General features: G+C 38.8%; 1 protein-coding gene across 4 annotated transcripts in view; it reads left to right on the forward strand.

Annotated features, from left to right (window-relative positions):
- The window catches only part of LPXN (leupaxin), a 43,912-nt gene that overhangs the window by 8,547 nt on the left and 10,187 nt on the right, over positions 1-25,178 (forward strand). For all 4 annotated transcript variants that reach the window (XM_060159093.1, XM_060159095.1, XM_060159094.1 and 1 more), the window contains 6 exons: positions 648-805; positions 6,500-6,546; positions 14,569-14,668; positions 18,163-18,330; positions 19,254-19,427; positions 19,543-19,624. In XM_060159093.1, coding sequence (XP_060015076.1) covers positions 648-805; positions 6,500-6,546; positions 14,569-14,668; positions 18,163-18,330; positions 19,254-19,427; positions 19,543-19,624 — 729 coding nt within the window. The remainder of the gene's footprint in view (positions 1-647; positions 806-6,499; positions 6,547-14,568; positions 14,669-18,162; positions 18,331-19,253; positions 19,428-19,542; positions 19,625-25,178) is intronic.

The raw sequence follows: 25,178 nt of genomic DNA on the forward strand, positions 1-25,178 counted from the left end.
ATACAATAAAGTCCATTGGTTTTTCCCAAGAAAACTACGAGAGAAACAAATCTCAGCTGTTTGGATTACAGCATCTTGCTTGACTTTGCAACATCTGTTTCCCCTCTAATCCCTTTTTCTCCCCACACCTTAAATGACAGAATACTTATACTTTGCTTGGAGAATTTTGTTATGTGCTGGGATATAAGAAAAAAAATTATCAGGATTAAGAATAAGTTTTACTGTACAGGTATGTTTTGGAAAACTGTAATGTAATTGCATATATTTTTCTGATGGGAAAAAATATGTAGCATTTACATTTTTCTAATTGGAGATCTTCATGGGTGATCCACTCTAAATAAATGATAAAAATGAATATGCTGCAATATAAAAAGACAAATTGTAGAATAAGACTATGAAATTGAATGCAACCGTAGGAAATAAGAAGCAGGCTACAGTATGTAGAGGGCATTAAACATCTCCTGGTAGAATAGACCATATTCTTGAAGTCAAATAAGGAGTAAGGGAGGATGTTTGAATTTAGCCTTCTCTTAAGACCCAAGAGAAGAGGGAGATGAATGGAGGCACAGTGGGGCTATTTAAGAGGATAATTTTTCCAGAAAACGTACATATTCTATGTCATGATTCCCTTGTATCTTTTGATATAGATGCCTTGTTGGAGGAACTGGAATACTCCACCCTCCAGGAGAGTGATGAATACTCCAACACAGCTTCTCCTCCCCTGGATCAGCATTCCAGAAAGGAGAGTAACCATGCTGAGACCTCAAGTGCCCCTTCCATTCCGGATGACTCAAGTCCCTTTCCGGTAACTTTTCATTTATTGGAGTACCTTGAATATAGATATTTGAGTGCATTTCTGGAAATTAACTGTATCTTACATAAAATGATGCAAAAGGAAAATCATATATCCAAGAAAGAGAGAAGAATTACTCAATGATAAGTTAAAGGTGGTTGTTTTCAGAAAGAAGAGGAGAATGGAGAAAAATCATCATAAAAGAATAAACCTTTGAGAACTTTTTTTTTTTCCTGAGGGCCTGGCAACAGGCAGAGTATTCCCTAATTCACTTGGGATATTCTGATATCACCATCTGGGTATCAGAGATGCATGTTGCAGTTTGACTGGACTGGCACTCAGTAAGGCCAGAGGTCACCTGGGCAAGGCCAGGCAGCAGCTCAGCCAGATCTTCTCAGGATTTTTTAGGATAGCCACTTTCCAGCTCTTATTTTCTGCTGAACATATTAAGAAATTCAATTAGTATATCTAGAGATGACGAAGCTCTAGGGAACCATCACAAACAAACTAAACTTATAAAAGATTATGTATAAAACCCCCCCAGAAATCCAATTTATTAATTTCTGGTTAGAGTTTAAACTATCAAGTAGAACAGATACTAGTATTTGCTGATATATGTATTCCCTTCCTATGGATAAGTCTACATGCATCTACTTTATGATTAGAAGGTTACTTGATGAGAATGGATTAGTGTAAGAGGAATTAAGTAGGTGCTCTTCATAGCTGGTGTTTCTCAACTATGATATTCTGATTCATCCTTGTACACTAAAGGAAATCACTAGTAGCACAGACTTGAAATTTGAGCCTATGGGTAGGTTTCCATTTTAACTGTTCTTCCTTCCAGCTACATACATACAGTTTTAAGGACACACATTTATGTCTCTACTAAGGAGCTATTGTCTTTGTTCTCACTGTGAGATTATAGCCATAGATTCCTAACTGATCCCCTATCCTGACCGCCCCCCTGCAATTTATTCTCCAAAAAGCAGCCAGGATAATCCTGTAAAACTTAAATCAGATCATCTTATTCTTCTACTCAGAACCCCAAGATGAATTCTCATCTCATTTGGAATAAAAGCCACAGTCTTTACACTGACTTTATGGGGTGACCTATGTCTTGGTTCCCTTGGAGGAGCCTGGGTTTATGCTTATTTTCTTGACATCCTGTTACTGACTTTACCTTTTACCCCAGATTTTCCATTTTTTTTGTGTGTGAAATCTTTAAAATTAGTATTTGCATTAAAGTAAACCAGCATGGATTAATAGACCTCCATTTGGTTCTTCTGGCTTCTCTCACAGTCTCATGTAGTAGCATATAAAACACACGTGCAGGGCTTCCCTGGTGGCGCAGTGGTTGAGAGTCCACCTGCCGATGCAGGGGACGCGGGTTCGTGCCCCGGTCCAGGAAGATCCCACATGCCGCGGAGCGGCTAGGCCCGTGAGCCATGGCCGCTGAGCCTGCGCGTCCGGAGCCTGTGCTCTGCAACGGGAGCGGCCACAACAGTGAGAGGCCCGCGTACCGCAAAAATTTAAAAAAAAAAAAAAAAAAAAAAAAACACACGTGCAGTGAACAGAGTTCTTATTTTATTGTAGCTGGATCTAAAAGACTAATGACCACTTGTCTCTCATTTCCTGATCTTGATAAGACAAAATCTAACTGACAGCTCCCTTTGAAGGATAATATGCAAGGTGCTGGCCGTTAAAGCTAAGAGTTCAAGCACAGCCGTCAGGGGCAGCTAACTCCTCTGGTCTCAGGTGGTGGCAGGAAAAACCTTGAGGTTTTTTTTTTTCCCCTGATGGCCACTTGGTATAGCACCACTCATGCTGTGCTGTGGTCCATGTGGTGGTCTGTGAGATGCAGGGAGCCTCTTCAGGGTCAGAAAGAAATATGGGAAATTGTGACTTAAGGTCATAGAAGTTGTGTCTAGGAAATAGAGGCTGAGCATTCTTGCCATAGAGTACAGTATAATCTAAATGTTCTTGTTAAATCAGTTTTGTCACTAATTGTATATTAAAGCTATAACTGTTAGTTTTATTATTTGGTAATGCTTTTAAATTTTGCAACAAACCAAACCAAAAACCAAACCAAACCAAACCAAAACCAAAACTGCACGTTTAATTGTCTCAAGAAACTTGGCTCAAACCAAAACCAAAACTGCACGTTTAATTGTCTCAATAAACTTGATGATGGGACTTACCTGGTGGTGCAGTAGTTTAGACTCTGCACTCCCAATGCAGGGGGCCTGGGTTCGACCCCTGGTCAGGGAACTAGATCCCACATGCATGCCGCAACTAAGAGCTCGCGTGCTGCAACTCAGGAGCCCATCTGCCGCAACTAAGACCCAGAGCAACCAAATTAAAAAAATAATAAAATAAAATAAAGTTGACAATGGATGTGTAATCTAAGTATTTGTTAACGTTTACCATCCACTGTGGGGGGAATAGAATTATCACTGTCCATTTGAAAACCACAAGACACAACTATGGGGAAGAAGCATCAGGATCTACTTCAAAAATTAATGTCTAATTTAAGAAGAATGGGCCAGCAGATGATAATTCAATATGTGAAGCTGCAGGAGGTATGTTTACATGTCATTGAAAAGCACACCTTTCCATTTGGATCAAATTACTCTTCTAAATTAATTTTGCTCGTTTTCAATTCCAAGTTTTCTTGTGCTTGTAAGTAAAGTGAATTAGTGATGATTAATTAATTGATTCCCTTTGCAAGCCATCAAATAATACCAGATTAAAAATAATAATAACAGATTAAATCAATTAGAGACCTCAATTAGAAAATTTAATTTCAAAATGGTTTAATTTTTACATCCAATTCAAAGAATCAAAGCAAAATATTTAGAAGTTCATTCTTTTGTCTAAAATGAGATTGTTAATGCCATTGTAAATTTAGTTGAAAAGTTCAAGAATGGAGACAAAATGTTGTTTTGGGGTGGTGATAATACTAATACAGATTTTGGTGGAGCAGAGCATAGTGGTAAAATCAATGTTCTTACATACTTAAAAGCCTATGGAGCAGATATGTACTTGGAATTGGTTGTGATATGCACAAAATTCATGACTGCATCCAAATAAGCTTTAGTATCCCACCAATCAAAATAGAAACTGCAATTGTTAAAATTTACAAATTATATATGTATGTATATTTGTACACAATCAGAGTATATATATAGCTCATCTACAAAACTTTTGTGACAGAAGCTCTTGTTGAATGTAAAAATATATTAGTGTGGTTGTATGTATTTTCTCTCTTCATTGCCTGTGAGCCTGAGCCTTTGAAAAACCACTTTGTAAAGCAGCCTAAATTTAGGCCACATTATGTGCAAAATCAGTTGGAAATATTTAATCAAATTATTTAATGAATGTAGCATGAAAAGTCAGCTTTTGAAGTTTTTAACAAGTTGCAATTATGTGAAACAAAGCTTACAGAAAGGAAGAAGCTCACATTTCTCCCTACAAAAGCCTGGGAGGAATTCAACAAATCAAAAGATGAGAGTTCAAATGGTTTAATTACCTAACTTGAAAATCGTGCTTTGGAAACATCTTGACTTTGATGGACCTCCTGATCTTAATTGGATAAATTTATATTCCCACCAGAATGGGATGAAATTGTAAAGGCCTGTGATTTTGCAGTATCTACATTTGATGAAGTGTTAAAAGGCATCACAAATAGAGACAAGTTAAGAGCTCTGTCCTGTAAAAATATTATTGAAGAAAGGTGGGCCGAATGGAGGCAGAAATACAGCACATGTGAAAATATTGGAGCTGAAATAATTACACATTTTAATATAAAAAATAGAATTCAGAGTATCTTCCATTTAGCAGAATCTGCTCTGAACTTATAGGTTCATCAGCATCTGGAGAGAGAGTATTTTCTCAGTTGAAACTATTATGGGCTATGGAGAAGCAGTGTTAACAATTTCAAATATACTAACCATAAAATGAAGCTTTGTGGAGGATTGCAATTTTATAAAAAATATAAAAATAAATAAGATCATATTGAAAAGAAAGACATTTTTCAGAAAAATTTTCACATCACAATGTTAAAGGCAACAATGGCTAAGTAGCCAATTAAGGTATATATAAATATATCTATATCTCAAGAATAATTATTTACTTATGCTATTTTTAAATGTTTCAATAATCAATATGAAAGGTTTAAAATTTTTTGGCTTTCATGTTCATAGCTGTGTGTCATTTAAAAATATTCTAGAAAATTTTATTTTGAATAAAATTAGTTTATTGGTTCACCAATATAATAAAATAAAATTTTTGGTCCATAAATACATATTTAAAAAAATTAATGTAATATTAATTATTTTTTAGTCCCCTCTTTCACTCTCACAGGTGTCCCAGTTTGAATAATGAATTATATGGTCACCCTACTTGCATGACTTGGCCCCTTATACTCTTTGCCCCTATCTCACTGGTTCACTCGCCTCCTATCTGTTCCATAGATGCTGCAGGGTGCTGTCTATCTGGATCATGTTACCCTTGATATCTGCATGCTTCCCTCACCCCCTATAAGCCCTTGTCCAAGTGCCCCTTTCTCAGTGAGTCCTTCCCCAACCAATATATTTATAAATGCCATCCCTCCCCCATTTCTTATCTCCTACCCTTCATTAATTTTTATTATTTTTTATATTAATTTATTATGTTTCTCACCACCATAATGTAAGGCTCAGGAACCATTTCTGTTCCTTTGTTTTGTTTTGTTTGTTGACTCCTGCATCCCCAGCCCTGGCACATGACAGGCACTCAATAAATATTTGTTCGTGAAATAAATTACTGGCCAACTACCCTTTAGAGTCACTCATTATTTCTTCTGGTATGTTAAACTTAATTGTGTTACAGTCTTCCCCTAGACACCATCCTGTCTAGTTAAAGGGGCTTTGCTCTGACTCATTTTGTTTGTTTTATGGTTCTTTTCTGAGTACCATGACTTCTCTATGTCAGTGCTTTTAGGGCAGGGAGGGGGACACCGTATTTGTTCACATGCCAGCTACTGTGCTTAGAATTTGACCTTTCTCTGTGGGATGACTGGTACTCCTCTGCCTTGTGAAAGGAGATTTCAGAGATAGGCTAGTTATCATCCCCTTTAGAAGCTAAAAACATCTTCTAACTCTGGGTGTAGATAAGTACCAACATTTTTTTTTTATTTAAAGAATTATTTTATTGAGGTATAGTTGATTTACAATGTTGTGTTAATTTCTGCTGTACAGCAAAGTGATTCAGTTATACATATATATACGTATTCTTTTTTGTATTCTTTTCCATTATGGTTTATCACAGTATATATATATATATATATATATATATATTTTTTTTTTTTTTTTTTTTTGCGGTACACGGGCCTCTCACTGTTGTGGCCTCTCCCGTTGCTCCGGATGCGCAGACCTAGCGGCCATGGCTCACGGGCCTAGCTGCTCCACGACATGTGGGATCTTCCCGGACCGGGGCACGAACCCATGTCCCCTGCATCGGCAGGCAGACTCTCAACCACTGCGCCACCAGGGAAGCCCCACAGTATATTTCTTTTAACATCTTTATTGGAGTATAATTGCTTTACAGTGGTGTGTTAGTATCACAGGGTATTGAATATAGTTCTCTGTGCTATACAGTAGGACCTTGTTGTTTATCCAGCATCCAACAGAAATTCATTCTTTCTTCTCTTTCACTTATATGTCTTAGGTGCAGCTCGTGTATACTACCAAAATCCAGGAGCCCCATGTCCACAGGTATTTTTTAAATTAAATATTTAAAAAATTAAGTTTATTAGATAATTGTTGTCACCTGTGTTTGGACCATAATTTGCTTTGTAGGTGTTTATTATTAGAATTCCTACTACCCTCCCCCTCTTTCCATGATCTGTGAGCAGAGGTGGATTTCTGCCCAGCTGACTTGGCACTTTCTCAAGGAGCCTGGCTTTTAGATGGGTTGTCCAGGCTGGTGGGCTCTGCTATTTCCTTTACCACCTGAAAAAGTGTAAATAGTCCAAGTCACCACAGACGTTTTGGCCCAGCCATTTCAGATATCATGCTTCAGTTCACAAAAGAGAAAACACCTAAAGAAATTTCAGCAGGATGCTGACAAAATCAGACCTAGGATCAGGGCTGCACTAAAACAGTGTGTCTCCATGGAAGATTAATGAATATATACTTCTTTCCATATTTGCTCAAAATGTATTTAGTGATGGAGGGATTTCCTTTTAATAAAAGTTACATATTGAAACAGATCCACTTACTAAATTATCTCTTCTGGCCAAGGCAGAATTGACAGTCTAAAAAAATTAAAAGGCCACTTTTCCTGTCTCTCTTCAGTTATAGCTTGCAATTTTTTTAAAAAAGTGAGACAGCATTCTGGGAAACAAAGGGTTAAAAATGTAGATAGTAAAGGTCCATGCTTGGTGAAGAGTACTACACCACATATTACTTGGTTTCAGAATTGCAACCAATAGTGCACACACGGTGTAAAAATAAGGGAAGGACCTGTGCTATCTTTTGAAGTCTTTTTACAACTCCTCACTTTAAGTCACTTTCTACTTTGATGGGAGTGAAGCCAGTTTACTAATACGTATGCCAGCTTATTCCAGTTCTAGGAAGCTGCCTGGTGGGCCTGTCTCATAGGCCTTCCTGTCTCTCCCCCTTGTAAAAAAATGAAAACAAAGCAAAACAACAACAACAACAAAACAATACCTGGTACAAAATAGGCTCTCAGTTAATATTGATTTTTTTTTAAATTGAGAAAACCAAGACTTTAATGGAAATACTAATAAACACAGGAACGTATACGATGAGAACCAGCCCAACCAACAGCCATTTTCCTGTGTATCTGGCATTGTGATCAGTTGATGGCATGCCAATGGTAACTTATTGACACCCCCTCCTCTGTGGTACAAATCTGTGATCTATTTCCCATCAGACCCTTTTCTCCCTCTTCTCTTGCTCTGCTCTGTACTCCAGGGGAGCTGAACCCTGCAGGTTGGGTTTTCCAGGCTCCAGGGTCTGTAGGCTTTTACTGGTTTCAACCAATGGGAGGCACTGTGGAGAGACTGGAGGGTGAAAGGCAGGGAAATTTAGGGCCTTTGCTCCCCCAATCTCTCTCTCCACAGTGTCTCTGTCAGCAGTTATATCTACTTTTATGGCTTCAGCTGGAGAAAAACAGGCCTGCTGTGGTTCCAGTTTATGCCTGTTAACCTGGACTCCTGGGCTCTGGTAACTTTGCCTCTTTGCTTTGTCCCTTTGGCCTCATGGCTTCCTGCTGTAGCTAATCTCTGGGTTCCCTCAATTTTTCTGTTTGCTTCTTAGCTCTCCCATCACCTGTGTAATCAAATTTCTGGATTAACTTCCTTCTTCTTACTCCTAGTGTTTGTATTTTCCTGAGTGGACCTTGATCGATGTACTTAACCATTACTGAATGATACTTATTGTGTAGATCTGAGTGGGAGAGTGATATGAAATCCAGGTGGCCTAGTAAATATGTAATGGACTGATGCAAACCCAAGGCTGGTATAATTCAGAGCCAGCAAGGCTCACGTGTACAGATGAAGCATGAGACACAGAAACAAGATTCCTGCATTGTTTCCAGCATTTCCTCTGGCTTGCTTAAATTAACCAAACATTAGTTTCAACTTTAAAAGTACCAATACCTTGAAATACTAGTCATGAATATAACAATATGATAGTATTTAGAAATGTATCTTTTATATGAACAGAAAGAATTTTGGTAAGAATAGGGAGGGAGACTTCATAAAAATATTGCAGAGGAATGAATGGGGAAAAAAATTGAAGCCCCTCACTTGAGAAGTCTGGATTTTTTTAAATGCATCTCTTGTATTTGTATTATTAAAACCTCTGAGTAATGAAGTTGTTGCTGATGGCATGCTAAGCGCCTGTATCATCTTCAATAGGTCTGGGGACAAATCAAAGGAGCTCTGATTTGAGGTTTCTCCCTTTTCACAAACATTTCCTGTAGTGAGGCAAACATCAACTCTTCAAGGTCTCTTATTTCCTATTTAGAAGTTTATATTGTTGACTCAATTACTCTTAGGGTATTTTGGCAATGATCTGTTTCTCTTTATACACTGCACTAGGAGTCTAGTTAGAAACCAGTTAAGAGTTCTTTCAATAAGCACAAGTATACCCCACCTGTGAGATGGACAGGTTTTTATGATTTTACAGACCCATATAAGAAACTACATTTATTCTACACTGGGGCACAGGGCAGAAGAATGTGTTCCCAGTCCTGCTGCCTTTTGTATTTCTGAGACACATGCCTGTGGCGGCAATTACTGAGGGATTATGCCTGAAAAGAGTTGTGAGAGAGAGCTCCTCTGTACTTTGTTGGAAGCCTCCAAGAACTAAATCAGTCACTTGTAATCAGTCATCTGACCATTTTTGTTCTTAGATTAAACACCCCTACTCCAAAAAAACAAAAAAACAACCCAAACTTATGTGGGGCAGGAGGCCATGTTGTACCTAAAAGGCAAAGTCTTTTAAGAAGGGAAGAGATCCACTTCCTCCTAAATTTTCCTTGTTAAATGCTCAAACTGAGTCAGTAGCAGGACATGTTGTACCCAAGAGATAGTCTTTTTTTCTTAAGAGAGGAAGATAAGCATCTTCCTTCTAATTTTTCCCTAGCTGATAAATACATAAAAATAAGTAAAATAGTAAGATTTTGTTGTCATTTTTGAAAATATATTTAGTGAAAGACATAGAATATTTGGTTTTATTTATTGCTGTGTGTGTGTGTGTGTGTGTGTGTGTGTTTGTGTCTCTGTCACACACACACACAGTTTGGTGGGTTGTTAGCTAAGCTTCTTGGTTAATGTTGATTGCAAACATTATTCCAGAGTCAGTTACCTATATAACCCAGTGATTCCACTTCTCAGAGCATACTCTATGGAAATAAATATCAAATATTTATGTAGCAGTGTTGATTATAACAGTGAAAATCAGAAGCAATCTAGGTGTCTAACAATAAGTGATTGATTTAATAAATTATGACACATTATGCATTTGGAAACTATATAGCCTTTATATATCATTTAAAAAGATAATTTAGTGATAGAAAACACAAGCTTCACAGTCTGCAGGCCCAAACTCTGTTATTTGCCATCTGTATTGGGTAGAGCAAAGTTTTTCACTTCTCTAGGCCCCAGTTTTTTCATCTGGGAGTGATAAAACTTACCTTTAAGGTTTTTATGAGGATTTAAAGAGAACATGTGTAAAACCCTTTACAGAGTGCCTGGTGTAGTATACACACTCAATAAATGTTAACTATTACGTTTGCAAAGATAAGAATGTGCATAAGGATATGGAAAAATGTTAACTTTAAAACATGAAAAAAACAGTAATATTCAAATTTTCTAAAATCATACACAATCACAGAAGAGTGTAAAAGTATAAGCCAGTATGGGGAGGGGGAAGGGTAAACTGTGACAAAGCGAGAGAGAGGCATGGACATATATACACTACCAAATGTAAGGTAGATAGCTAGTGGGAAGCAGCCGCATAGCACAGGGAGATCAGCTCCGTGCTTTGTGACCGCCTGGAGGGGTGGGATAGGGAGGGTGGGAGGGAGGGAGACGCAAGCGGGAAGAGATATGGGAACATATGTATATATATAACTGATTCATTTTGTTGTGAAGCTGAAACTAACATACCATTGTAAAGCAATTATACTCCAATAAAGATGTTAAAATGAAAAATAAATAAATAAATAAATAAATAAAATAAAATAAAAAAGTATAAGCCAGCATGTCTAGAGAATTAACTGCCTCTCAAAAGGAAGATTATGTGTGGTTTAGTTTTTTCTTTGTATTCCTCTGCAGTTTTAAAATGTTCTACATTTAACATATTAATTTTGTATTTAAAAATAATTTTAGTAGGACTCACAACAGTGTAACTGTATTAATGTAGTATATGGAAGGTTGTTTATGGAATCATTATTTATGAATGTGTGCATGTGTGTATAACTAAGATACACGTGAGAATTGTACTGCTGATGCCCCATCTGCCACCCCTACCGCCTCACCTGTTTTCATCATTGTTTCTTTTCTAGTATAGAGGACCTTTGTTTTGAAAATACAACTTCATGTACACAATTATTTTATAAACTCACATATATAAAAAGTCAGAGAGGTATCTTCTGCTTAATATTGCTGTAAACCTAAAACTGCCCTAAAAAATAGTCTTTAAAAAAAGTCAAAGAAGGGACTTCCCTGGTGGTCCAGTGATTAGGACTCTGTGCTTTCACTGCTGGGCCCGCGTTCAATCCCTGGTTGGGGAACTAAGATCCCGCAAGCCACACTGGCACCACCAAAAAAAAAATAGTCAAAGAAATGTGAGATATACAGGGTAAGATGTGAGACCACCTCCAGTAGAGTCTTTCCTCCCACCACCTAATTACCAGCTCCTTAGGTAACTGTGCCGGTAGGTATGTCTTCTTACAGACCTTTGTGTATGCATATTCATACTTATGTATCTGTGCTTTTAAAATTACATAAATGGAAGGATATTTTTCATACTGTTCCGGGCCTTGCTTTTTTAAGTTAACAATATAAATTAGAAGTCTTCCTTAGTTCATAAAATTCTATGTCGGCATTCTTTTTAGCACCTGCAGGGTTATTCTATAGCATGGGTGGACCATAATTTATTTGACTGTATTTTCATTTAGTTTAGTTTCAATTTGCTCATAAAAACTATTCTGTTTTTGTGTTTTAAGGAATGTTCTCGTACTTATATCTTTATAGATATGTCCAATTTTTCTGTAGGATAGAGTCTTAGACGTGAAATTGCTGCATCCAAGGGTATATGCATTTGAAATATTGATAGATGCTGCCTTGCAAAGGGTTTTATAATTTATGTAGCTACCTATAATATATGTAAATATATCTGTGTAGATATAACCCTGACTTTTGCCAACACTGCATATTGTCAATCTTTCAAAACTTTGATTCATGGGGAAAAAATGGTATCTCACCATTTAATTTCCATATTAAAGATTGAGATTGAGTATATTTTTATGTAGTAAACATTCAAATTTCTTTTTCTGAAACTTACTTTTTAAAAAATCCTTAGCTCAGTTTTCTCTTGGGTTATATTTTTACTATTGATTAATCAACTTTTAAATATTTGAATATTGTTTATGTTTTAAATATTTATTCATGTTAAATTTTTTAATACTATCTTTATCAATATGTTTTCTTTTTTGACATCACTTCAGTTTTATGCCTTTCTTAGGAAAGTCTTTATCACTCCAAATTATTAAAAAATCCTCCATTTTCTTCTAGTATTTTTGTTTAAACATTTATATCTTGAATTCATTAAAAACACATTTGTGTGTACAGTGTGTTAGGGATCTAAATTTATTGTGTTCCAAATAGGTTATCATGTACCTTGATTCTAATAGTCTGTTTCTGATTATTTGAAATGCCATGTTTACCATATGCAAAGTGCTCATAGGTACCAGAGTCTGTTTCTGGGTTTTCTAGTCTACCCTACTTTTGATCTACTTGTCTGTTTCTTTACCAACATCACACAAATTAAATTATTATCACTCTATAGGATACCGCATCTACTGGGACAAGTTATCCCTGTTTGTTTGGTTTTTTTTTCCTTCAAAATTGCCTTGAGTGTTCTCGCTTGTATTGAATTTTAGCATCAGCCTATGAACTTGAATAATTTGGTTATAATTTTTGTATGGATTACATTGAATTTATAGTTTAATTGGGAGAAACTGACATCATATTATGCATCTTTATTTAGGTAGGTCTTCTTTTTAGTGATTTTTCTTCATAGAAATCTTACACATTTCTTGTTAGATTTATTCTTTAATACTTGATATATTTTTTTCTTAGTATTGTGAACACATTTTTCTCCTCATTGGATTTTCAAATCAGTTACCCCTGGTCTATAGGAAAGACACTAATTATTTCATTTTATTCTTGTATCTTGTAGCCATCTTGATTTTTAAAAATTCATTATAATAGTTGTTATATCATTTATCTCTCATTTTCTAGGAATATTATTATATATTTAAAAAGAGTGAGAGTGCTTTACATTTTTCTTTAAAATATATAAAACTCTTATTTTTACTTTTAAATGCATTTGCTAATGCACTCTGGAATAATATTGGAGACTAGCAATGACAGTAGGAGCCTTGTCCTCCTCTTCCCTTAATTAGAAATGTGTTTAGTATTTGACTATTAAATATGAGGCTTGTTATAGATTTTTATAGACATATTTTGTCAGGTTATGGAATTTTTCTTCTTCTCCTCGATCTTCAGCAACAGGAATGGTGGTTAAATTTGTTTTCAATTGCTTTTCAGTACGTCTCAATGTGTTTATAAAGATTTTCTCTTTCTCTGTTAGTATAGTGAATTATAATAATCCTTTTTGTAATGTTGAACCATTCTTGGATGACTGGTGTGCACACTACCACACACACACACACGTACACCATTCTGTCTTTGGTTTTAGTACCAAGTTTCTGAGATAATCATTGAACCTATTGGGTGATTTTTCCATATTTTATTATGTACTTGGTAATTTATACAACGCTCCCAAAAAGCTGTTAGTTTTTTTGGCTTGTTTTCTGTTTAATTGATTTATGCTTTTATTCCTTCTGTTTAATTATTATTTTATTTTTTATTTTTTGCGAGTCTTGGGTTGGATGTTTCATTTGCTTCTGGTCTTTTTTATTTTTCAATATTGCACCTAAGTCTATTTATATTTTTCCTTTCAATAACATTTTGCTTTCAACTCTGAAGAGCATGTGTGATTTTATAGCTATTTCTAAATAGTTTGAAAATTGTTAATTTTTTCTTTCTCCCAAGAATTACTTAGAATTACTTTATTTTTACTTAAGTAGATAGAATATGGTCTGTATGATTTACTTCTTAGAATTTATTAGACTCTATTTTGTGTCCTTACATGTGGTTCATTTTACTAATGATTATGCAGGTATTTGAATAAAAATCTGTTTACTGTTTCTGGGGCCCATGGACCAATGTCTTCTCTGTATTTATTTATTTTTATGTATTTTATATATTATATAAATGTTATTATATGTTATATAAATATATATTAAACATATAAATATATAGTATATATATTTATTTTTTGTCTTTCACTTGACAGTAACTGAAAGAAGATATACTTTATAATTTTATTTTATTTTATTTTATTATTATTTTTTGCAGTACATGGGTCTCTCACTGTTGTGGCCTCTCCTGCTGCAGAGCACAGGCTCCAGACGCGCAGGCTCAGCGGCCATGGCTCACGGGCCCAGCCGCTCCGCGGCATGTGGGATCTTCCCGGACCAGGGCACGAACCCGTGTCCCCTGCATCGGCAGGTGGACTCTCAACCATTGTGCCACCAGGGAAGCCCTATAATTTTAAAAAGAATGCTGTTAAAATAAAATATACACATTGGACCGTGGTCTTCAAACTCTTTTCAGAGGCTGCTTTTTTCCTGGTCGTTGGGGGAGAATGGCCACCCAGCTATAGGTCCGGCACTTTTCTTCATGCACTTGAGAACAATAGGCAGTTTTTGAGACCAGAGGGAGACATGGAGACAAAGGCAGGGAGACCTTGTTCAGATGTTTAGTACCTAGTTTTGAAAAATAGTCTCTGTCTCTAGTTTTAGTCATATCTAAGGGGTTAATAGTTAAAACTGCATTTTCTGGTATTTTATACATGGCCTAACATTTATTTGAGTTTGATGTGTTGGTATGATTTTTTGTTTTCTCCCTATAGTGAGGTCCAGGAGCCAAAGGAATCACCACCACCTCCTAAAACCTCAGCAGCTGTGCAGTTGGAGGAGCTGATGGCCCACCTGTGTGAAATGCAGACCCAGGTGAGCACAGTCCCTGTGATACAGCCTTCAGGGTCTTATCTCTGTGAACTCAGCTCTGCATTCCCCCTTGAGAAACTCTCCTAAGTCATTATTTATTTTGCCATACTAAATTTAATTCAATGGATGAACTCAAATTTGTACTATGTATTTTTTTTAAACTGAAGTATACTTGATTTACAATATGTTGTATTAGTTTCAGGGGTACAGCAAAGTGATTCAGTTGTGTGTGTGTGTGTGTGTGTGTGTGTGTGTATAACTGATTCTTTTCCCTTATAGGTTATTACAAAATATTGAGTATAGTTCCCTGTGCTATCCAGCAGGTCCTTGTTGGTTATCTGTTTTATATATAGTAGTGTGTATATGTTAATCCCAAACTCCTAATTTACCCCCCTTTACCCCTTTACCCCTTTGGTATCCATAAGTTTGCTTTTTATGTCTGTGGGTCCATTTCTGTTTTGTATATAAGTTCATTTGTATCCGGTTTTTTTTTTTTTTTTTTGCGGTACGCGGGCCTCTCACTGTTGTGGCCTCTCCCGTTGCGGAGCACAGGCTCCGGACGCGCAGGCTCAGCGGCCATGGCTCACGGGCCCAGCCGCTGCGCGGCATGTGGGATCTTCCCGGACCGGGGCACGAACCCGTGTCCCCTGCATCGGCAGGCGGACTCTCAACCTCTGCACCACCAGGGCAGCCCTGTATCAGTTTTTTTAAGGTGTATTATCTGGACAAAAGATACTGTGATATGGGTTCTGATCTCAAGGGGCTTGGAGTGTGCTTGATAAAATGAGGCATAAGACTCTGTGACACCTATAGAATAAAAGAAAGATCGTTTGCCACTAAAGCTGGATAAAGTGTGGCAGGGCTGTTAAAGAGAACCCCCTGAGTGGGATGGAGGAGACCCGTGGGAAAGCTGGGTCAGGGCAAGGGAGAGCAAAGTGTGGCTTTGACAGTAGGAAGGATGAGTCCTAAACTCATACTGAGATAAAATCTGCCCCCTTGTTCTAGTCTCCAGAGCATGGGTGGCAAGCTCACTGACCTGGCAGGGAATGGAACTGGCATAAATGGACCTAAGAATTTATTAAGGGAATTATCATCTAGAATTCATTCTTTTTTAAAACTATTTTATGTTGGAGTATAGTTGATTAACAGTGTTGTGTTAGTTTCAGGTGTACGACAAAGTGATTCACTTATACATATACAGGTATATATTCCTTTTCAAATTCTTTTCCCATTTAGGTTATTACAAAATATTGAGCTAGAATTCTTAAGGTAGAGAATCCATCCATTCTGAATTGGTTGGGGGATATGATATGCACCCATGAAATGACTATGAAATAATTTCAGGGCAGTGTATAAAAATGTGTGTGATTGGAAGGGCAGGAAGCTTATCTCTGTGGCTCACCTTTGGACTTCCAATGCCCAGCACTGTTCCTGATACATTATGAATAATGCATACTTATTAGAGGGACAAATGAATGAATGTCAGAAACAAGGTTTCTTTAATGTCTGCAGTAAAGCTGGGTGCATTCCTCATTGCACTGTATATCTGAAAATACTAGAAAAAAAATCTTTCTACTTTTTACATACCCTTTCAAAAGTATTCTGGAATATACCAGCAAATAGCTATAGATGTAAATGTACGATGTGTAGCTATAGATACATTATTGTGTTTTTACTTAGGTACTTTCAGGCCTTTTCCATGTTAACCTTTTGAACACTACTCTCTTCAGCATTAACTAACATTATGTAAGAGAGGAGGAAGGAAATGTGTCATATGATAAGATTCTTGAAGGGAAATGAGCATTTTGGATTAGTGAGATAATGTGAGGTTATTCCAGGCAGTAAAAAGTGGATAAGTAGAGGCGTGAAGGCAGACAGTAACAGATCACATTCAGGAGACTGCAGGGAACCTGGCTGACTTTAAACAATGGAGGCTTTTTACTGAGGAATAAAAGATGAGATTGGAAAGGTAAAGCGAGGGCAGTGGATGGGAGACTTTGAATGTCCATCCGATGCTGCAAATTCTATGCTGGAGGGGCTTCCCTGGTGGCACGGTGGTTGAGAGTCCGCCTGCCGATACGGGGGATGCGGGTTCGTGCCCCGGTCCGGGAAGACCCCACGTGCCGGGGAGCGGCTGGGCCCGTGAGCCATGGCTGCTGAGCCTGCGCATCTGGAGCCTGTGCTCCGCAACGGGAGAGGCCACAACAGTGAGAGGCCCGCATACCGCAAAAAAAAAAAAATTCCATGCTGGAAGCAATGGAGAATCATTGTAGTTCTCTGATCAGGAAGTATTAGATAGATGGTTGCAGTAGCCCAGTTGGAAAGGAGTTGAGAGAGATGGAATCTCAGGACAAGAGTTGACGAAGGATAAGTTGGGCAATTTGTAATTTGTTCTGTTTTGTAATTTTAGGTTTTTCCTTTGAACGTTTTATAATAACTGTTCTGGAGTTTTGCTTTAATAAATCCAATCCATCAGCAAGTCTTATCTGACAACTTCTCACTGCCTTCTCCACGGACACTGGTCCAAGTCGTTTCTAGTTTGAGCTGTTATAATGGTCTCCTGCCTAACTAGTGCGTCTAATTCCACTCTGGCTTGCCCACACCTAATTCCTCACTCGGCTACCACAAGGATCTTGTAAATCAGATTCTTTCACTCTCATGCTTGAAACAAAATGGTTCCATCACCCTTGGAATAAAACTGCAGCTTTTATCCTGAGGGCCCTATGTGATCTTTGCCTCTTTTTCCATCATTTTTTCCTGACTCACTCCCTCTAGCCCTACTAGGTCAGCCCTACTGACGTTTTTTACTTTTCTTTTTATGTGTCAGACTGTCTCCTTCCTCTGGGCCTTCCTTCCCTCTGGAATGCTTTTCCCACAAATATCAATATTTCTAGATGTCAGTGCATCACTCAAATATCTGCTCAGATATCACCTCCTTAGAGAGCCTTCTCTGATCACCCTCATCTAAATCAGTTTTTCCTCTCCATTCCACCCTCTCTCATTTGTCTCAATATATAACTTATATCTTATCTCCACCTGAGATATACATCATATATTTATTTCTTTAATTGCTTATTGTCTATTACCCAGAGAATGTAAACTGCATGACGGCAGACACTTGGTTGGTCTTGTACGTTGTTCTATACCAAGAGCCTAGAGCAGTGACTGGCACAAACCAGGTGCCCAATAAATATTGCAAAATAAATGAATAAAAAGAAGATAAGGTTAATTGTTGACTTGTAGTCATCATGAGAGATAAAGTATCATCTTCATATATTCAATATCCTATTGCCAGAAAAGATTTGCAAACAGAGGAAGATTAGTCAGATTTCATTTGCCCTGAGGAACTTAGAATGAAAAGGAAATGAAAGCATTTTTATTGGTGTTACAATGTTAGATTCTCCCAGTGCCTTGGAGGAAGGTTAGCGAAAGACTAAGGGATCATGCAGAAGATGCCAGTGAGGATGATTCTCTTTATGGTTCTCTTCGTGATACAGGTTACAGTGAAAGCAGATACAAGCAAGAAACAGTTACCAGACAAGCAGGATCACAAGGCCTCCCTGGACTCAATGCTGGGGGGCTTGGAGCAGGAACTGCAGGACCTTGGAATTGCGACAGTGCCCAAGGGCCATTGTGTTTCCTGCTGGAAACCGATTGCTGGAAAGGTGGGATAGGCCATGACGTTGATCCTACAGCCGTCTATGTCAGTGTGTATGTCTGTCTCCATCCCACTAAGGATTGCTCTTTCTCCTTATGTTCTAAGACAGTTTAGTAATAGTTACTGATCCCTTACAGTGCTCCGGGCACTGAACAAAGCACTTTACAAGTATTCCTTTATTTAATGGTCACATTAGCCCTTCAGGGGTCACAAGCCCTTTATAAAGATGAGGAACCCGAGGACTCAGGGTCATTAACTGACATGTCCAAGGTCTAGTAGAGGTAGAGGTAAGATCCAAACCCAGGAGAGTCTGGCTCCCGAGTTTGAGCTCTTAACCATTTTCTTGTACTGCCTTCACCCAGAGGAACTTTCTCACTGCTCCCTCTGTTCAGACATTCTGGGTGTAAATCAATTGATTTCGATTTTTAGCTGCACTCGGCTCCGTATCATGGCCACAAACTCCTGCTCGGGCATCATCCTTCACCAAAACCATTATAAAGGGCTTTGAGACCTGATTTTGCGTGGGGTGTGAGATGAGGTGTTCAGATCAGAGGAATAAAAACTGTCATTGGCCTTCTCCTCTTCCAGGGATCCCTTCCATGCCAAGATATAGTTAGTTATCTCTTGTCCATCCCTACTATGCTCCATTTTGTTTCTCCCATCCTCTGGGGCAGTATAGTGGAAATGATCGTTTATAGGCTTTTCTCAGTGTGATCACTCAGGAAAGTTGGGCACTGTTTTACTATCCATAAAGTACGGACAAGAGACCACATGGGTAGAACCTAGGTCTAGGCCTCAGTGTTGTGTAACTCCAGGGGGAGTCGTTTACATGGAATACTGTTGGAAGAGCGCCCTCCAGAGTCGTGCCCCCTGTGGACCCTAGAGCCCCCAACTGGGCCCCCGCTTGCCAGGCTTTGTTTTGTTCTCCAGGTGATCCATGCTCTAGGGCAAGCATGGCATCCGGAGCACTTCGTCTGCGCTCACTGCAAAAAGGAGATTGGCTCCAGTCCCTTCTTTGAGCGGAATGGCTTGGCCTACTGCCCCAAGGACTACCACCACCTTTTTTCTCCACGCTGTGCTTACTGTGCTGCTCCCATCCTGGATGTAAGTAAATCGCCCTTCCCCCTGCTTTCATGTATCCTTTACTCCTCACTTAGAGCTGGGGTCATGTTTTACAGCTCCGTAGCATTTTAATCTGTCCGGTGTGTTTCTTTTCCAGAAAGTGCTGACGGCCATGAACCAAACCTGGCACCCAGAGCACTTCTTCTGCGCTCACTGTGGAGAGGTGTTTGGTGAAGAAGGTATGACCCAGGGTGGTTACAAGAAGACCAGCAGAGCTTTTCCCTGATCTGCTTTGTCGGTCCTGGTTCTTGCCTCTACCATCCAAGTGCCCATTTCAGTACCAAATGCCATCCCTCCCTACCTTTTTCCAACATTGATGAATTTTGTTTAAATTGACTTTTTAAATCAAAGAAATACAAATGCATAGTTTAAAAATGCAAATCTTACTTCAAGAGTAATATTAAAAAGAACAGTCCCTTGCTTTTCCTTTTTCCACTGCCAAATCCAGTTCTCCTCTGTAAATTTTTTAGCTTCTTCTATTATTTATTTGTATGTTTTAAATAATATATTACTATATACTGATTTTTTTCCCCCTAGTTTTAACCATTATGTATTAACTTTCTACCAGGAGAGATGAGGATTTAGAAATTTTATTACTACCCCACCTACCCCCAACATAATTCCTCCCCCATTCTCTCAGTTAAAATTAGGTCATAATTATAGGTCAGATCAGTATTCAGTGTGTATATGTTGACAGTCACATAAATATTGCTCACAGCTGAGCCACGTAACAAACTGATATAGTAGAGCATGGATTTTGGGGTTAGACTGTCTGGTTCAAATCTGGGCTGTGGTATTTATCAGCTATGTGATGTTGTTCAAGTCGTTTAACCTCTTTGTACCTCACTTTCCTCATGAGTAAAATGGGCCTAATAATAATAATAATAATGCTTACCTTCTAGGGTCATTATGAAAATTTTAAGAGACAGTATCAGTATAGCGTTTACAACAATGCCTGGCACATGGAGGCTGGTAACGATGATGATTATCATTATCATGGTGTCCTTTTCATTTACACTTGTTCTTTTCCTGAAGTTAATATTTGGACCCCTTTTTCATTAGCTTAATTTTCATTGTACTTATCACTAATTTATCTGACAGAGCTGTGAAACCCTTCTCAAATGGGCCAGCCACATCTGGTAATATGTCAGTTCCATGAAGATGTCTCTTCTTGGAGACATCTGTCCAGGAGGCTTTGACCCTTCTGCTCCTGCCTAAAACGGTTTCTCCTCAGGCCTGTTGAGAAGCCGTTATTCTGGGCCGCTATCTTGGGAATTATTTTTACTATTTCCCTCTATCTTTCAATACATGTTATTGCCTTTATTTTGGTGGAGCACACCTCCAGTAGCTTCTGAGAAAGAATGAATAGGAGGTAAAAGTTTTGAAATAACTTGAATATCTGAGAATATTTTGTCTACCTTAAGTTGCCCTGACATAGAATTCTAGGTGGAAACTATTGCCCTTCATCATTCTGAAGACATTGCTTCACTGTCTTCCAGCTTCCATGGTTGAGAAGTTTTTTCTTAAAATTTTGTTCTTGTTCCTGATCCTTTCTATGTGACCTGTTTTTCCCCTTTTGCAAGCTTTTTTTCCTTCTGTTTTCTGAATTTTCTTGATTTTTTTCTGACTTCTTTTCATGTTTCTTTTGAACAAATATGATTCATGCATGGAATCAGAAAGCTTCTTTATTTTTTCTGTTTCTGTCCTTTTAGAATTAACTCACTGGGAAAAGTTTTCTTCTAAATAAAGATTTGGGCAGTCCCATGTCTTTTTTAATTGTTCTTAATAAACTCTTCTAAATAGAAAATCAATTTAAGACACAAAACACAAATCTAAGTCCTTAGGTAATTCAGTCTGTGTGAGAGCTAGAGCTTTCCAACTTTAAAGTGACAGCTACTCTCTCCCCTGGTGGGGCCTTTAAGCTGCAGGAGGCCAGGGAAGGGGGTTGTGGCCTTTCATTGGTCCTTTCTTGCTTCCACTCTCATACCCATTGCTAATCTTGATAGCTGACCCCTCCAGGGTTGAAACAGGGGTGGAAGAGGTGAGACTGGAGGGCAGGAAAGTTCTAACTTGTCTAATTTGCTTTGTGCTCTCCAGGCCTGGCAGATACTTAACTCTGACTTTCTCTTTTTACTTGGATGTTTTTGTGGATTCAGTCCGGATCCAATTACAAATTCTTGGTGGCCCTTTACATGTCTTGGCTGGCCGATCTCCCCTTAGTACATGGATCTTTGAGGATCCATTCCACAGAGACTCTTTTCTGCAGGATTTTCATTGTTCCCTCGAGGTGATCACTTAGAAATGATTATGATGGTTCCAGATGAACTCTTTCACTCATAGTTTCACATATGGACCATGGGAAACTTGCATATTTCTCTTGCAGTCAGTGGGGACGGCAGTTAATTTCAGGCGCGTCACTCTATTCAGTGGCCATAGGCCCCTTCAGCCAGATGCTCACCTGGGCTGAACCAAGTACCGTCAGCTGTACCCCGCTAATGGCAGGGGACACATACCCAGCTCTCTGAGTGATCCCACGGAGTTCCCTCTCTTGACTTGAGGGTAGCCGGAACCATACCGCATGCTTCTCGGTGGTGGTGGTGGAGCACTCATAGCACAGTTTTCTCCAAGGAAATCCCTCTCTCAACTTCCCCTTCTGTTTACCTGTTTTGCATCCTAGGTGTGAGTGAGGAGTCTTGTTACAGTGGTCTTTGGCAAATGCTGCTGACCTCTGGTTGCCCATTTTTTATTTAAGAATGAGAGGGACACTAAAATGCTAACTGGCAGCTCTGTGGGTGAGGCGGAGCGTGTTGGCTGGTGGACTCAACTGTATGGCACTCAGGTAGGGTGCTCTGGCCATTGTGCTGCGGGACCCCTGGCTAGTAATATTTTAGGTCTTTCATCTTGAATAGATTTCACCAAAGAGATATTCTCCTTTGCTGACATTACAAAAGTTAGTGAGAGAGATTGGGGGATGGGGTTTTCACCATTCGGCATGCCAACTTTTATTTAATTCTCAATTTTTAGTAGAAAGCTTGACTTCTTTTCTTATGATGTCCAGTATCCCTGATCAATGAGACCCTCTGGTTTGAAATTTATAGAAATAATCACTGCATCTTGTGGTAAGATGAGAGATCTGATTTTCTGACAGCTCTTCAGACTTCAACCAATCCTGTTTTCAGCCTTGAAGACTATTTTATGCATTCAGTTCCTGAGCGCCTTTGACGTTTTGGAGCTCAGGATGGCTTGAGCTTTACTGGCACCTCCCCTCTTCAGAGATTTAGGTTTCAGCTTGTTTTTTCTTTCTGCCAAGCTACATGCCACTCTAATACCTACTTTAAATTTTGGAGAATTTTATTGATATCTCATCTGTGGCATGTCCTTTCCTTTTCTCTTTTTTCCTATGAGCCTTTCTGTTTTAAATAATTCTTTAACTATTGTGGTGATGTTTCAAGAAGGCGTGAAGATAAACCTGTGTGTTGTGCCATTCTCCTGGAGGTCGGGTCCTAAATATCAGGCAGGTTATTTTGTATATTCCTAACTATTATTCATTTAATCCCCACCACAACTTTGAGAGAATAATTTTATCCCACATTTTACCAAGTTATAGATGGAAACACTGAGCATCAGGGAGGTAAAGTGATTTTTTTAAAGTCATGCAACTCGAAAATCAAAGAATTAGAATTTAAATTCAGGTCTCATTTCAGCAAGTTCCATGTTTTGTTCTGCACCATCATAACTGCCCCTTGACAGAGACTCAGTCCCTCTTCTGCTGCTGTTGTCTCTTTACTTTCTTGGCACCGACACGGTATACTTTATTTGAAGACAGACCTGGATAGAGTAGCACTGGTAAAATCCATTGTCAGAGTGCTTTGTAGTAATGTGCTTGCTCACTGAAGCTTGTTCAGTGCTTTTCACAAATCATTAGGTCTTTCATTTTTAGATTGCACTTTGGTTAAGCAGCATTTTTCATTGAGATTTAATCTAAGTCATGGTCAGTTTATATTGCACTGGTAGCCTTAGAAGTCTGAGGGTTTGTTGAGTAGAACAGTCAGCAAGTGAACACTGCTCACGGATGATTATGATGTGGAAGTTGCCTGAGAGCAGAATAACAGGATGCAGACATATTTCAAGAAGAGACGTAAGTTAGATACAAAAGAAGAATACCCTGTTCATAGATGATCAGAAAGTACCATGAAGGTAGCTAGTTCTTACTGTTTTTGACTGGGACCCCTTCTAACCAGACAAGGCTGATTTGGTCATTTATGACTTTACATGACAATATGAAGCCACACTTAAAACATACTTATTGAGACAAGTGACAAAAAAGGCCATTTACTAATCAGAAGCTCCTCTTGGGTTGTATTTTTGTTTTCATCCTTTGTTTTCTGTAAATGGGTCTCCTGCCATATGGTTAGTCCATTAATTAGTCCAAGGCATCCTGCCTTGCCCCAAGTCACATAGTCACACACAAAGTTTCTGTAATGACAGCTGAACTACTGAGCCTCCTGGGAAATTCAATTCGTCTGCATTTTTGTTTCAGTTCAGAGAATTCCTCTTTAAGGTTCAGGTTTCTAAGCACATCGGGCCTTAGCACCCTCAGTGCCGATGTCTTTCCTTTTCATTGTTCATTATCCAGGCCATGCAGGTGCTCCCTAATTTCCCCTGTGGCTAAGAGCCTCACCAGAGTATAAACACCCTTCTTCTCTCTGAGGCACTTTTAATTGTTAGTGTTTCTCATCCGTCCTCCAGAGGTAATTGGCCCCAGAGAGAGCCTCCAGGAAAGTTAGTGCTGAAACTTCCTCAATTTATTGGATTACTAAATGCAGGGGTATCACAGCAAGTTTGGCTGATTGCTTTTGATTAGTCGCCTGAGACTCACCTGAGTTGAAACGGAGGCTGTTACTTCTCTGCTGTCTCATTCTTGAGACCAGATACCCTGTAAATGCCTAGGTGAGAGTCATTCCTAGGTCAGTCGGAATGTCTTATAATTTTCTCAAGTAACGCCTACTTATAGGCAAGCACAGTTTTACGCCATTTGCTTTATGAAGCATCAGCGTCACCCTGGGGACTTGTCAAGAATACAAATTTTCGAGCCCCGTCCCAAACCTACTGAATCAGAAACTCTGGGTGGGATGGGGCCCAGCAGTCAGCATATTGACAGACTCTCCAGGTGATAGATGCACGTTATAGTTTGTGTGCCACACAAAAGCAAGAAAGATGGTGTGGGTGTTGGTTTGTTTTTCTTAAATAGCAGGACTGCCTGCTTTCAGTTTATTTATCTATTTACTTATGTATGTATGTATGTATGGCTGCGTTGGGTCTTCGTTACTGCGCGCGGGCTTTCTCTAGTTGCGGTGAGCGGGGGCTACTCTTGCTGCGGAACACGGGCTCTAGGCATGCGGGCTTCAGTAGTTGTGGCACACGGGCTCCGTAGTTGTGGCTCATGGGCTCTAGAGTGCAGGCTCCATAGTTGTGGCACAGGGGCTTAGTTGCTCTGTGGCATGTGGGATCTTCCTGGACCAGGGATTGAACCTGCGTCCCCTGCCCTGGCAGGCAGATTCTTATCCACTGTGCCACCAGGGAGCCCCCATGCCTGCTTTCAGTTTTGTATTTGATCAGACTCTAGACATTCTTCAATAAAGTGAAAAAGCGAAGTGAGCTCTTCTGTGTGTCAGGGGTAGAAAAGAATACAGGACAGCTTATAAGATTATTAGTTTACATTCTTAGATATAG

Source organism: Lagenorhynchus albirostris, chromosome 9 (genome assembly GCF_949774975.1).
Source record: "Lagenorhynchus albirostris chromosome 9, mLagAlb1.1, whole genome shotgun sequence".
Classification (NCBI taxonomy): domain Eukaryota; kingdom Metazoa; phylum Chordata; class Mammalia; order Artiodactyla; family Delphinidae; genus Lagenorhynchus; species Lagenorhynchus albirostris.